This window comes from Echiichthys vipera, assembly GCF_963691815.1.
Source record: "Echiichthys vipera genome assembly, chromosome: 10".
Taxonomy (NCBI): Eukaryota; Metazoa; Chordata; class Actinopteri; order Perciformes; family Trachinidae; genus Echiichthys; species Echiichthys vipera.
The window spans coordinates 14,301,980-14,317,662 of record NC_139835.1 but is presented as its reverse complement, the minus strand read 5'-3'; the positions used below and the strand labels follow the sequence as shown (position 1 = coordinate 14,317,662).

General features: G+C 40.3%; 1 protein-coding gene across 1 annotated transcript; it reads right to left on the bottom strand.

Moving 5' to 3' along the window:
- Positions 1–314: 314 nt before the first annotated feature.
- Positions 315–15,401, bottom strand: ccdc138 (coiled-coil domain containing 138; the record flags this gene model as incomplete). The annotated part of the gene is made up of 11 exons (XM_083921371.1): positions 15,360–15,401; positions 14,938–15,075; positions 13,421–13,540; positions 12,700–12,777; positions 12,344–12,454; positions 11,504–11,656; positions 11,226–11,342; positions 9,411–9,624; positions 6,513–6,686; positions 2,057–2,195; positions 315–441 (listed from the first exon to the last, which is right to left on the bottom strand). Exons 1-11 carry the CDS (start codon positions 15,384–15,386, stop codon positions 315–317), a joined length of 1,398 nt encoding a protein of 465 aa, XP_083777497.1. The 5' UTR covers positions 15,387–15,401.
- Between the last annotated feature and the right edge of the window lie 282 nt (positions 15,402–15,683).

Below are 15,683 nucleotides of genomic sequence, written 5' to 3'. Positions count from 1 at the left end.
AACAGACAAAGTGCAAAACATGCACAACACTCAATTGTTTCTTTTGACAAAATCAATTCAAAAACATATCCCCATATAGATAAAAAAAAAAAGTGAATCTGCTTGTTATTTGAGGTAGAGCAAGATGGAGCCTTGAAGTACTGTATTTTTGGAAATATGTATATTACAGTTTGATCACACATGAAAGACCAAGCAACGTGCTGAAGTACTGCAACACAAGGCAAGTTATCTTTATCCTTACTGGGGAGTCTGAATTGTTAAAGAGGCTTTTAATTGAGAATGGGGCAGAGAAAGACTTTGTAAGTATTTGCGTGTTATTTGAGGTTGTGGAGGATGGACCTTAGGTTGAGGCGGAGGAAGGTGTGTGTGTGGTTGGTGGTGTGATAAAGTTCTTGTACTTGGAGGTGGAGCTGGGACAGTTCAAATAGATGGCGATTCTTCCTGGGCAATATCAAAAGAAATACAAAAACAACCCGTCAGTCCAAAGACATTCAATGAAACATATTGCCATGAGTCAGTCCCACTACAGTACTAGACCAGTGTAAGACAGCCATGTACTACAGCTGTATTGACTACTTATCTTTGGCTGGGATCACACTGCTGGGCTGAACAGGCCAATAAGTAAAAAGGTAGCCTGACAAATAAAATCCTGATTTATTTAAAAACACTTGATGTCCAGCTGAGTAGTTTGGTTGAAGATGCATATGATGAGTCCAGGAAATACACACTACTAAACTTCTCCAGATGTAGAGGTGCGAGAAGAAAAGTCAGGACTCGCCGAAGACATGAGGATTTATTATCTGGAAAGCATGAATGTCTGTAGAACATTCTGTGTCCATCCATTATATATAGTTGTTGAGGTATTTAAGTCTGGACAAAAGACTTTGACCAGCTGTCCAACATTTCCACCCCTAGACAGTGTCCCCACTCTTTTATAACTAAGTAGTGAAATGGTGAAATTATGGTTAGAAGTTCTGACACATTTCACTTCATATGCCGGCAAGGCCAAAAGTATCTAGAGTAGCATTAAAATTACTAATTCCAAGATATCGAAAATGCCTGTAATACTACTGACAATGCTGAATCAGGTATGGGTGAGTATGGGAGTCTATGCACCTATCTTTCATTCATTCATTCATCTTCAACCGACACGGGGAGAACATGCAAAATCCACACAGAAGGGCCAATCTATTCTAAAGCAGTTTCACTCGGATAATGAATGATAATGAATGCTAATATGATCCTGAACATAACTTTCTGATGACAATGTTATCCATTTTTTGGGAGTTCTGATAGATAGCCTAGTATTTCATTCTCATCTAAAGAAAATGTTGAAATAATTTTCCAGGACAACACAATATTTTACTTTAAAAAGTGGTCAACTGTTTTCTGGCTTTTTTCAGGCTCTATGCTAGAGCCGCAGGATTGGCTAAAAAAATTGGTCAAGGTGTGGATTTAATGACCTCAGCACACACAAAGATCAACTAAATACATGAACGCCACAATCTAGAAATAACTCGATTTAGACCTTAAAAAATGATCTGCAACCCAAACTGTGCTATAGTTGACCTTATAATTCCAAGATTGTGGGTCAGGACGCTCCCAAGGGGCCACAATATAAATCTGAGGGGTTTTTCGACAAGATCAGGTTAGGAAATGGAGGTAATAAAAGTCATGCTACACAAATGTATGTTATTAGATACTGCTGTAATCTTAATCATGCTCAATCTTTTATGTGAACTACTGAAAATTATTACTTTTTAGGTGTCACGAGTCAAAAAGATTGTGAAACCATGTAATACTCCGTACGCCAATGCCTATCGTTGGGAAAAGAAATGCAAATAGTTCATAACTGAGTTCATATCTGGACCCAGGTTGCTTATTTGTCAGATAAAGATCAGTCAGTGCAGACATGTAAAAAAAATGATAACAGTGCGTGATATGGTTGCATATGTCCTAGCATGCAGGTATTCATAGTATTTATTACTCATGATCAGAGACAAGTTAATCCTTGTTCAGTCTGTGTTATTATCAGAATGGAGCGGAGTGTGTCTACCTGATGCTGGAGAGCTTCTGTAGAAGGATGGAGAGCTTCTCCAGCGCCGGGAGCTCCAGACGAGTGCTTTTAAGAAGCTGGGAGGCCGTTCGGAAAAACTCCTCACAGCTACATGCCTCCAGGAAGGGATTTAAGTAGCCTACAAGCACACAAACACAAAGCGGAGCAAAGAATTGCAAAACTATTTCTCAAATGAACAACACATTTTTTATTCAATGTTAAAACATTGAGATGGAAATGATCAGTTTCAGATTTGCATAGAAATGAAAACTACATGGACCCACAAACAAACCATGACAACACTTAAGCCATCAAACTGAGGGCAACAGACAGGGACACAGATGTTGGTCAGAACATTGTGATGATTGTATTTGGAGGAGCTTCCATATTGTCACTGTTAACTCTGACCTTCCCTTCATCAGCCATAAAAACGCGTGTGCACGCATGCATGCACGCACGCGCACACGCGCGCACACACACACACACACACACACACACACACACAGATGATAAGAGAAAGGACAACATCAGTGCACACAGATGGGAGCTGCACATTTTTCAAATTAATAAATTATAAAGTCCTGAAATGAGTCAATTCCTAGTAAACAAACATTTGTTTCTGCTAAAGTCACATTCCTGCTCCTTTTATCCCTAACTCTCCACTGTCTTTGACCACGCACAGGGCTGATGCAATCTGAGCCATAGAGGGACTTTTTTGGCTGGTGCAGAGGTTCTGTTGGCACCAAATCACAGCAGAGGATTGGACGAGGAAGAGTACGATCAGGTTCAGATAAGAAAGGCTAAGATGGGTACAATCTGATAATATGAGAAAGATAAAGCAGGATAGTTTGGTCAGTGTTTTTCCAGCAAAATCATCACCTCGAGGTTATCAAACTACTATAATTCATGTTACATGTTGACATGGCCTTGAAAACAATGTCTACGCATTTTTCTTGCATCTTTTAAACTCCAGCATTTTTTTCCTCATAACTAAAACCTCACTGGTGAAGTGTAAAGTCTGCTAATAGTGGCTGGATGATATGGTTGTCAACAAAACTAATAAACTGAAGTTGAGAATATTTCTTCAGTCCAACATAGTGGTGAGTTTGTAAGGCCGTGCAGGGCTACAAGTAATGATTATTTTACTTAGATTAATTCGTCAACTATAATTTTTTTGATTAATTGATGACTCATTACGACTTTAGAATGTCACAAAACAGTAACATGCCCATCAAAAGGTGAAATTGCCCGGGGATGTTTTTCATTTTTCTTGATTTGTCAGACCAACACTCCAACACTCCAAAACATATTCACAGTGATATAAACCCGAGAAAAGCTGAAAATCGTTACATTTTATAAGCTGAATACCCCCCCAAACTTTCTGGCTCTTTTATTCTTATTCATCGACTACAAGATTGTTGATTAATTTTCTTCTACACAAAAGCAGTAGTCATAATTGCTTCTTCAGTAATTATACTGATATTTTCATCTTTGGTCATAATATGTAATATGTAATACTGTAGGTGTTTGTAGAGTGCAAAATATGTCTTTGTGTGTTGCTTGTTTTTGATTGTGTACACCAAAAAAATACTTTCTAAACACAAATTCTTGATTTAAACCTGCAATAACTGAATTCTGATACCACTTGCTTTAATTTTCAAAGATCTTCCAGACCTGATTGATAATTGATTCAAACCTTATACGGTTATTAACGTACCGTTGTTTGCGGCTGGTACTATTATTATCTGTTTCAGAGGTACTGACATCATAGCTTATAAAGACCAGGGACCATATTCACGCATTTAAACAATGTGAACGCACAAAGACGGATACATACGTTTGCAGATTTATAAAGTCACACCTAAGACTGATTCTGTGTACAAGCCCTATTTCCACAGTTCGCCATAAATGATGTAGAAATGCCCTTAAACTTGGTCGATGAGAAATACAGCGAAGAACGTGCAGTAGGGGAAAGATTTACTACTGTGTTGCATCGCTGAGGCTCTCGACGGTGCAAAAGTGCTGCCATTACATGCCTGTGAATCTGTAGCATTCATACCACCAATTCAACACATTTATGCAAACCATCATGACGGTTAAGTCTCAACCATAATTATTATTAATATTGAACAGCAGAAAGAAAGAAGTTTATATATAGCACTGATATTGAGTTTACAAAGTGCTTTAGATTCAATCTAAACGATCACTCGTAAATAATTTAAAATTAAGATTATAACTTTCCCTTTGAATGACATTTAGCCTGCAAAAAAAATACCCCAATCAGTGGAATATGACAAACGCTCTTAAAACAATGTTTCCCGTCTCTTAACTTATATTCAGTCTCCTTCAAATACTTGGGAGTGGTGATCGACAACAGACTGGACTGGAAATCTAACACCGAGGCTGTGTACAAGAAGGGGTTGAGCAGACTCTATTTCCTGAGGAAGCTGATATCCTTTAACGTGTGCAGCAAGATGTTGGAGATCTTCTACCAGTCGGTTGTTGCCAGCACCAGCGTTGGTTGTTGCTGCTGTGTGTTGGGGCGGCAGCATCAGAGCCAGTGACACCAACAGACTTGATAAAATCATCAAGAAGGCTGGCTCTGTACTTGGTCTCAGGCTGGAGTCTTTTGAGTCCGTGGTGGAGAGGAGAATGCTGAACAAACTGTTAGCCATCATAGACAATGATCAGACAGCACCTTCTCACACAGGCTGCTTCAGCTCCGCTGTCGAAGGGACAGGCACAGGACATCTTTCCTGCCACATGCATCACACTGTACAACAACAGTCCAATGCACCTTATATTATCATATGTTTACATTTGCACTACAATTAGTCTGCTTATTTATACATTTTATTTTTAGGTATCTTTTATGTTGTATTTTTATATTACTTATTATATAAAGTATTTCTATTGTATTTATCATATCGGCAGCTACCTCAGCTAAGGCCGCGTACACCTGGTCTGAAGTCTGCGTGATGTTCACACAATCTCACTGGACATTCTTTCTAAATACCAGCGTATGTGTTGGAAAAGGAGTATGCATGGTTTTTGTGCATACACATCGTTTAAGCATGCGACCCCAAGAGCCCAGCAAATGTTTGCACTGCAGCACCTCTGCCTGGTCCTCTAATGGGTCTGTATCCTTTTAATGTGTGCTACATTCTACACATATTTGGCTACATGGAGACAGATGGAGACAGACACACACTCATAGAAATACAGACGCATTCCTCGTGGGTTTGATGGTTGACAACATAATAGCTGTGGGACACATCAAATAGTAAAGAGGTAATAAATACCTTGTCTAAAGTAGTTTAATCAAGTCAGGGAGGGCTTTTTAACTGCACCATCCAAACATACAACAACAAACATTTCTCTACTGTGTTGCGCATGGAAAGAACGCACACACCGAGTAGGTTCAAATGTAACTGTTGAAGTTAAAAGTGCTGCATGACGCAGTTTGGTAGCTGGTGTACCCGGTGTTTACCAGACATCAGTCAAAGCCAGTAAAACACTGTAACTGCATATGTGTAACTGCTTTTTGTGATACATGAATGTGCTATTGACAAGATGTGTTGTGTTACTGGTATGTGACTTTATACAAGCAGTCAAGTTGTCGCAGTATTACCATAGACATCCTGTGTGTGTATGTGTGTTTTGACATTTTGGTTGTTTTGTTTTATTGGCAACCTTCAGGTGCAAACCTTTCTCCCCCTCTCCTCCTCACCCCTTTCCCGTCTCTCCTCATTACTGCTTGTAAAACACTATAATTAGCAAGTCTTGCTAGAGTTACAGTCCCCTTGAAACTCACAATTGTATGTACACACAGACTTACACACAGCTCCGGCCCTAGTCACCTCCGGCATGTGGCTCTGCTGCGGATTACTGTAGCTGTACAGCAATCTTAATGTTATGGCTCATAACCCAGTTGAACCCACTGCAGCTGTGCTCTCCTCTCGTCCACCTCTGTCCTCAAAGTCTTTTGTCTTTCTATAAAAGAGCCAGGGGGTAACGGAGGTCCAAGGTTTTATGACAACTTCTAAATCTTTTTGCCTGACCAGTGCTCATGATTGATGTAAGCTCAGACAAACCGTTATTTTTCACATGTGGTTTTTATGCTGGGATGATGTGGAGTGATGCTGCAGGAGAAGCTGGTATTGATCAATGTAAAGAGTAATAGTAAAGACAGTCTATAAATCTGGCCTAGAGGAGTGATCACAGCAGCTTTCGAGGCCAAGTCAACCACAGACGATTTCCCAGGGTAAGTGAATTTTACATTTAAAAAAATAAGTCAGATAAGTGAGGTGCTGGGCAGGCTGGAAATTTAGATATACTTATTTATTCAACAACAACCGCAACGGTTGTTGTACCATGATATGATTCACCAAAATGTTCTAAAATGTTAATTAGTTGCTAAATTAGGGTTGTTATCCGGTTTTAAGGTCATACTTACGGGACTGTTCAGTTAGCTGCGTGAGGATTTCTACAGGTGTGTGCAGACCTCCGCGGCCAGCGCGAAGCATCAACAGCAGCACACGCACCCCTCCGTAGTGGATGAATAGGCCTCGGCTATCCTCAGACAACAACTCGGTACGGAGACTGTCCAGAGCCTGGGCCAGCACATCAGCTACAGACAGGACAGAGAGAGACATTATATGGTACAAGTCCATTTCCAAAGGTGACATCATAAAATCTCTGGTTTTGTCTGACCACCTATAATAGGTGGAATTTCTTTAGGTAATCATTTTTCTTGTGATGATCTTCGGCTTGTGGGCACAATCTATTTACTTGTGTAACACTCTGACAAGATGACCAGAAGGCGTGAATACAAAGAGCCATGTTCCGTTTAGCTGAGGACCATGAAAGGGCCCTGTGCATATTTTGTCAGAGACAGGTGTTCTTGCATGAACATCAGCATATCTGGTCACAAAAGAAGGCCACCAGCATATCTATACTTTGAATACCTTGCTTCAATAGTATAAAACAACTGTTCCGTGCAGTTTGAAGAGAAAACTCGTCTGTATCTCTCAGCGCTGTATTAAAGCCCTGAGCCTGTCTCTCTGAAAGTCAACACTAACATACTATACCAGAACCCAGACATATATAATATGTCACACATATTCAATTTACTTTCAGACCAGAAAATGTGGGGATCTATCAGTTTGAATTCACAGTGTTGAAAAAACTTGTTAGTACAGTCCTCTTCACCTTTTAACTGCTCAGCAACGGATACTTGTCTTCCATCTGCCCTTTCCCCATTTTATCCACCCTATCCAATATGTATTTCTTTTCTTTCTCATACTTCACCAATGTACTCAATCCTTGCCATTGTTGAAAATTTCCAACCTAGGGTCACCTTAAATATTTCTGAGAAGCTCTGAAGTTCTAAGAAAATACTTTTCAAATGTCTAAAAGTGCTGGATTTATACAACCTGACAAGGAAAATAAATCTCTTTTTATTCTGGACTGGACTGAGTTTAGTTAGCTCTGTCTCAGAATGGTACCGATTATCTTAAGATCCAAGCAAATATGAGTTGGAAGAAACATCTCTCCATTATACTCAATCTGGTTTCACATCAATCCAGAGAAGGGGAGAGGGCAAACCTGGTAAGCAGATTGACAGAAATAAGTCTATATAGAGAGATATTGATGGAGCCCTTGAGCATTACGAGCAGATGGAAGATCAGTTCAGAGGAGAGTTTCACAAAATATGTCAGGATATGCACGCTGCACCCACTGCTTGCCCCGAGATTTATAGTGTGGAAGGCCAGGGAGCATAAGTTGGATGCAGCTACAAGCTCCTTGTCCTTTTCAAATATGTGTATCAGTACAAGACTAAGAAACTAAAGAGATCCAAAGACTGTTTGGGGCAGATGGGGGTTTGCACCAAAAATGTCAATTAGCTAGTGGCGGTAGATGAAAACTAGCACCCCCAAAGTCATTAGGATATATCCTCTGGTGACCTTGAGTATCAGTTCCAAAATACATAGTATACACATAACACATAATATATTAACCAATAATGCAGAAGAAAATAATAATAATCATAATTTTTAGAATTTAGACTGAGTTATAGGTGCGTTTGGTGACCGTCTGAAAGGGCTTCAACTGTTGAACAAACTGATCACCTTACCATTTGAGGAAGAAAAAAAGTCAGTGTGCCCCGCTGTGCTCACTGAGGCAGTCCTGTTAATGACCTCTAAAGGCCGGCTGTGCCATTAAGCTATCTGAGGTTCATGCTATTGCTAACACAGGCTGAGAGCTGAGTGTCAGACAGCAGCATTCTTCCAACTAAATCAGCACAGAAGTGATTATGAGAATCAGCAACATCCACCTGCTCTGAGTATTATGCATGTTATTAGTGGCAGTAAAAAGACAGTTTTGAAGGTCCTCGAGGCAGCAGCCACGGGTTCGACTCCGACCTGCAGCCCTTTGCTGCATGTCTGCCCCTCTCTCTCTGACCCCATTTCCTGTCTGTCCTATTTAATAAAAGGCTTAAAAACTGGCAAAAAAATTATCTTTAAAAAAATTAATAAATAAAACGACAGTTTTCAGCAGCTGGGCTAATATTAGCTACATCTGGTTACCATGTAAAGAGGTTTGTAAACGGGAGCTCTGCAAATTGTGTTTTAGTAAAGTTAATTTATCGTTCAAGGGACTCTGTTCACTTGGTACTTGTTCTTTTAACCCATGTAGCCTACTTACCTAGAGTAGGTGTTCCCTGTACCAAAGATCAGCTGGTCGATCCTCTGGTCCACATGTCGAAGTGTCTTTCAATTCTTTCAGTTCAGTGGTTTCTCAACACAGGAGATATGCCACCATGGATATTCAGATCTTATCTTTGCAGCTACTGTGACAGTAAAATTCTCTTTTGAAGTAAAAAAAAAAAAAAATGGATGGACTATAATACTGATATGACAGTGTGGTTAAGGATAACCACATTTCCGTAGCCAAGAGCTGATTCTAGTACAGAATCAATTCAGGCGTTTAATAGATAACTTGATCAACAGAACATCAGTCTCCAACTGTTAATCACTGGTAAACTGTTTAATTCATTGAACAAGCGAAAATTATTTGCTGGTTCCTGTTTTGCAAATGTGAAGATTTACTGATTTTCTTTGTTTTATATCCGGTCGGTCGGACAAAACAAGCAATTAAATGATGTCACCTTGGGTTCTGGGATATTGTCATAGGTTTTTTTTTCTTTTTTCTTGACACATTACAGACCCAATGCTCACAATAAAGGACAATTTACACATTCGCCGATATTGAAAATAATCGCAGCCCTGTTTGCATTTTCCAAATACCATGCTTTAGATACAGTTTGTATATGTGTGTTATGTATTATTACCTTGTGTGACAGTGCGGAGGAGGATTAGGGTGGAGAGGATGCGTGTGTGAGGACAGGGGCTGCGGTAAAGGGCCCGGCTCCTGCAGGGTCCATCAGCAGCCCCACTGCAGGACTTGGGCAGGTCTGGATCTTCAGACTGAGGCACCGTTAACTGGGATGGGGGCTTTGATACTTCCTCTCCTATCCGCCGCAGAGTGGCAGATAGTGCTACTTGCTGTGGAGATACACACAAACTAGTCACTGCACAAAATTCATGACTGTGCCTGCACGCAGTTACTTTTGTAATAAAAAATAATAATGATTTGCATATAATGAACTGCATCAAGCGCCAGTGTAGAAAATACAAACTCAACCTCATTCCAAAACAATGTAGAACTGGTTTTCAAACTTACTACAGACCTTTCTCTCTGTCTACTACTTCCTCTACCCAAAGTCTCCATCAGCTCCGTAGGGACCCAATATTTTAAGTTATCTTCCTTCTTCCATTTATGCATCTTGGCCCAATAGTGGTTGTTTTTTGTGAACATACTGCAGCACTTAGGGAACATGTGCTTCAGGTTTAACATCAAGCATATCACTGAGCTGATATGACATGGTCTGACAAACAAACATGGGGGGGGCAAGCTCCCTGCAGTAGGACTGGAGAAGAGGATTGAAGCTTGGCAATCGGGGGCTGTATGTGGAGAACTGAGGGACAGAGAATGCTGGAGGTTGGTCAATGAGCTAAAGGTAAGGGCTGAGGGAGCCGGGTATTTGGCCTTCAAAATAAGATAAGTCTTCAAAGTGGGATTGAACAAAGAGGAAAATTGTCCTATCATTGTCACCCCTTCAACCAGAAACGGCTGATGTATCGTATTTGTCATGGGTGGGTCTCGGGGGGCTCATGGTCCTTATCAAAGCTGCAAAGACAGGGACAGGCTGCTCTAATGTCTAGACTCTGTTGAACACACAGAGACTGGCAGGGGACTTCAGATAACCACGCTTCTCATCTGAGCACAAGATAGAACTCGACAGGATCTCGAAACATTAAAGCCCACCATGCTGTGAAGGGAGATGTAGTGATAAAGTGGATATCCCCTACTTGAAGTGGTTGTGTACCTCTCTTGATGTGTAGCTACAGTATTTCTTGAGGGAAAACTGTGCATCCTGTTTGGTTTCTACTGCAATGATGTCGTGAAAGTGAACCAGCAGATTTCTGGAGAACACTCATCTCTTGCAAGGCCAAACACCAATATCTAAGGAAGGTGCAGCCATAAGAATTAAGCCAATTTTGTTATAGAATGTAATCCCTCCCCTGTGTTGTTGTTGCTCTTTGGCAGGTGGATATTTTGTCAGAAATAAATTGACTTTTTCGATCTGCTGATCACATCATAAAAAGGTAGCCACAACACGTCAATAGGCATCTGTGTTTTTTTGTTAATGGAATTTTTTACTATAAAATTACAATAAATTACCAGAACATCTCCTTGCTTCTTTGTTATCTAGCTACTCTTGGGTCACTGTCTTTAGATCTCTTTTTAGCATTGTGGCTCATTAATAATGACTTCTTGCTGAAAGGTTTTATGAAATAGAATAGTGATGGACTGTGTTGCGATTTTCCCGTAGTGACCACATATAGAACTGCAGGTCACGTGACACCATTTGGCCTACAAATGGCTTTTTTGCACATAGTCAATACGAAAGAAATGGCTTTCAAGCTAACACGCAGGAACATTTTGTGAACGTCACACATACTGCTCTTTGAATTGTCCCAGTTTCAACCATCAGCCTGACTCCTCAAATCCAGATATGCATCATATAATTTCTTATCTTTACCGTTGTACTGCTGTCCATGTGTCTCATGGCCCAGTGGATGAGGCGAAGAAGGTTGAGGAGAAGGTCAGGTTCTGACAAAGGAGTGTGATGAAGCTGATCTGCTAATAACGGCAGCACCTAAGGAACCAAAGATAATTTATGAGGCTACTTTGATTCCAACCTTTTTTTTTAATGTGGCTTGATGTAATGCTCTTCTGTGGTCATGACACCAAATGCTCATTGAAATACAGATGTAAAAAAAGTCAGAGAACACAGTGACGCTACAGTGAACATGTCACCTTAAGGCATCTTTCGTTGAGTATGAATTCTGGAGGCAGACACTGGCTGACAGTTTTCCCTTCGTTCCCTGCTCCTGATGAGAATGTCTGTCCATCAAGTACCCAGTCCAGTAGAAGGGCCAGGAGCTTTAGTGGGGTGGAGCTGGAGCTGCTCTGAAGAAAGGAGGGTGAACATAGCGGTTAAATACTGCTAAAACAGTTAACTGCAACCAGTTATGCTTGGACCTTTATCATCTGTCAGATACACCTCTTGATCTGGATTCTACAATATGTCCTGTATGGAGTCACAACCGGCACCTAAGAAGTCAGGATTTAAAAAAAATGTGTAGGTCAATTATAACAATATCTATTTGAATGTTAAGCCGTGGGACATACAGGTGTATTTGGAAAAGTGTGAACATTACACTAAGACTGTGATTTCACTGGGGAGCCTAAAGGTGTTAATTAAAACTGTGGGATAAAATGAAATGAAAGTTCGGCTCAGTCAGTACTCTAAACAGGGATAGAAAAACATCCACAGAATGACAGATGCAGCTGTATATACTGAGCTCAACTGTAGCCACTGACACTTTAATCTTCGTCAACAACAGCCATGATGACAAAATCACAAACTAAGATTTATTATGTCAGTTGGCAGGACGACTGTGGTTTGTGGAGAAGGACTGTTGTACCGTTTCCAGCTTGGATATATGTAATGAATGCGTCTAACCATGTTAAATGATGTGCATAGTGTATTTTTTTTTCAATAAACACATTACATCAAATATATGCAGCCTTAATTGGAGCAAATCATTCAACTGTAACATGAACACACACACACAAACACAGACGTTGAACTACCTTGTTGCTGGATTTTCCACTTCCAGTTTTCTCCTTTTTGGATGGACACTCTGTGCTTTTTACACTCACTTTGTGACAGCCTCTTGATGCTATGCTGTGCTCATATTTCCTCTAGTAAAATAAAACAAAAAACAAATTTACACTGAATAAATTAAACAGAAAAGGTCTTTACGGTCAACAATTTCCATGCTACAAGATGTAAATGGTAATAATAATTTTTAGGGTGAAAAGGGTTCAGTTACAATGAGTGTTTGCACTTAAAGTGCTGTCCATTGCAAACTGTCTTGATTCTAGTTTAAAAACAAACAAAAAACATGGAGCAATGAGCATCTGCGTGTTACTTAATATGTTCTTACCTGTAGGTTCTCGAGTCGAGCCTGCACCCTCTTGGATTGACTCTCCAACTTCTTATTCTGTGCACTGATTGCATTCAACTGTTGGTTTAGAAACACTGGATGTCAATCTGCTATGCAAGAATACATTCCTTCCATTTGTTTCATTTAATGCATACAAAGCGGCCCACTTTTTAAAGCATTTTTTTTAGAAAGGATGGCTTCATTCAATGGCAACAAAAACACTTAATGATCCAAACAAAGTAATACCAAGAAAACAATGCAGATTCAGTGATTTTGCATTACTGTTGTATTATTCAACATCCAAGAGGGTTATGTCATAGCACCCTCCAGTGGTCCAAGGGGCTAACTGTTCAGCGTGAGCCTTCTATTGCTCCACCCTTAAGGCAGTGAAGATTTAATCACTTTTGGGTGCTATATTGCATTCAAACAATATAGACACTCTTGGTTTTACTCTCATATCACTTAATGTTCAGCCATGCAGATCATAAAGCCTGCACATTTTAACTAAATGAGCTTTTAATCAGATAAGAGACTTGTTGGTCAAAATGAAAGTATTTTGAAGCTGGACAGCTTTTTCTAGAAATGTTTGTTCATTTAAGACACCGCAACATTTCAGTTCCTGAGTTAACATAATTTAAGAATATTGAAGGACTTTTCCAACCTTGAAGGTACCAACAAAATGCAAACAGACAATCATGGTTTGCATGTGGCCACTTCTAACCTGTTTCTTCATGTTGTCATTCAGCTCCTTAATCGTGTCAAAGCTGGACTTTAGCCTCCTGTTTTCCTTGCTTCTCTCTCGAAGAAGATCCTGCAGTTGGCTCAGCTCTTGCTGGTGTTTCTGGTGACACATTCACACACAATTAACAGTACAATCACACCAAACTATGCTTGAACACTTTAGAGGTGTATTCCACTAACTCAAGTGCGTGTAATAGTCAGTCCACTGAATCCCCCCCTTGTGCGATGGGAAGTCGTTGCTGACCATGTAAAAAATGATTTTGGTTTAGTTTGATTTGTTTATTATAAACAATTTATAGGTTCATAGATCAGGCTGGATGATTATATTGCAAGATTGTATGATTGAGTAATTTTCCTGAAAAATGTCTGGGGTTCATTTAAACTACCTAAAATGTCTGAAGCCTTGTTCCTATATACCTACATTTGTTGGCCCCTGTTATTCTATGCCTAACATGCAGATTGGCATTAAGTTTGGAGGGGGGGTATAAAGTAATAGAATTAAATTAGGGTTAAGGTAAGCTTATGATGGAGGACTAGAGTTACTTCCTTTAAGTCCCACTCTAGATACATTTCAAATTATGTAAAAAATACTCCGCTATAATGAATATTTTGTTTAACCTGGTTATCCCACATAGACAGTAAACAAAACTCAGATGAGGGGCTGGAAGCACATCTACTCTTTCTCCATCAGAGATTTTCTGCATCTGGCCTTGCCCCGCCCACCGCTGCTTGTGCTCGCACTCGCGCTAGGTTGAGACTCTTTGGTAGCTATGTTCTAGCGTGTCCCTAAATCAGACGTCAGAGAGAATCCACCATAAGCCTACATGTTTGAGCCAACCTCAAACAGGAGGCAGTGGGGGTAGCGGAGCCCCTTCGCCATTGCCAGATTGTGGTATGGCAGGTGCTACTCGCTGAGCACCACAAGAGGATGGATGGACACGGAGCCCAAGCTGCCTACATATGGGGCTAATGTAAGCGTTCTGCAACTAAGTTATAGTTTCGGCCTCCTTAACCCGATATTAGTCAGACTAAGACTTAGATGAAGAATCAATTGTTACTAAAAATTAGCGATAAGCAGACTTATCAGAATGGTATGAAAAATTAGAATCTTTAGTTAGTTTCTGTTGTTTGTTAGCATGTTAGCTTGTAACTGTCAGTGGCTAACAGCTTTAGGGGCGGTGTGCAAGTTGGCTCTGCAGCGGAGGTTGCAGGTTGTTTTTTTGCTGGTGTGTAAAATTCTGTTAACCCGTCGTATGGATTATGGATTAGTGACGTAAAAACTATTGCTTGTCCGGGATACGTCTGAATTTCAAATTTCAGAGAAGTGCACGGACATCTTGTCCTTCAGGAGAGGCATGTGAAAACACCTCTTTAGTGACAACCCTTTCTCTGATACAATTCTATATAGTAAATGCCAGACATTTTTGAGTGGAGGGGGAAACATGCAACACATCCCTTGTGTTAAATGTGACTGGATGGAGTCTATGTGTGACTGACCTCCTCTACAGCTGGTATTTGAGTGTGTAGCATCTCCTCCAGACCAACCAGCCTCCCAACCGCCTCCTCCTGTTGCTTCAGCCTCCTCTCTCGCTCTTGCAGCACACTCTCCCACTTCTGCTGGCTTTGTCGCTCTGCCTGTATATACATACACACATACAAACACACATTCATTGACATACTATACAACATTCCGAATACAAACTAACCTTTGAGTCTAAAACTCAAACATACTCTTCCCAATCACAAAATTGGAAAACGCAAACACAAATAGGCAGGCACCCTTGATTCAAAATATTCTCCGCATGTAAGTATGCTCTAAAAACACATAAGGAAACGTACACCTTGCCACTTTTCTGTTTTGTATTTCCCCCATCTGGATTTACTGATAAACGTTTGTTACAATTGTTCTGTACTCTCACCCTTAGCTGCTCGTAGATGTTCATCATCTCCTGGTACACATTTGCTAGTACTAAGGAGGAGGTACGGCATGAGTCAGGGAGTCGGTGAGCTCCTTGCAACTTCTCGTCGATGTCAGTTTCTAGGCTACCATCCAGACCGGAAGGCAAGGTCACATCTGGACAAACAGAGAAATAATAGGCTCATCATCTGTCTATAACAGAGGCTGTAAGGAAACATCAGATATTTTCGTAAAAAAGAATTAAGTAAATCGCAAATCTAGCAAAATGGAAGGACTGATCACTGAGGCATATCATACATTATCCTGTCATTTTAAAGCTGAAAAC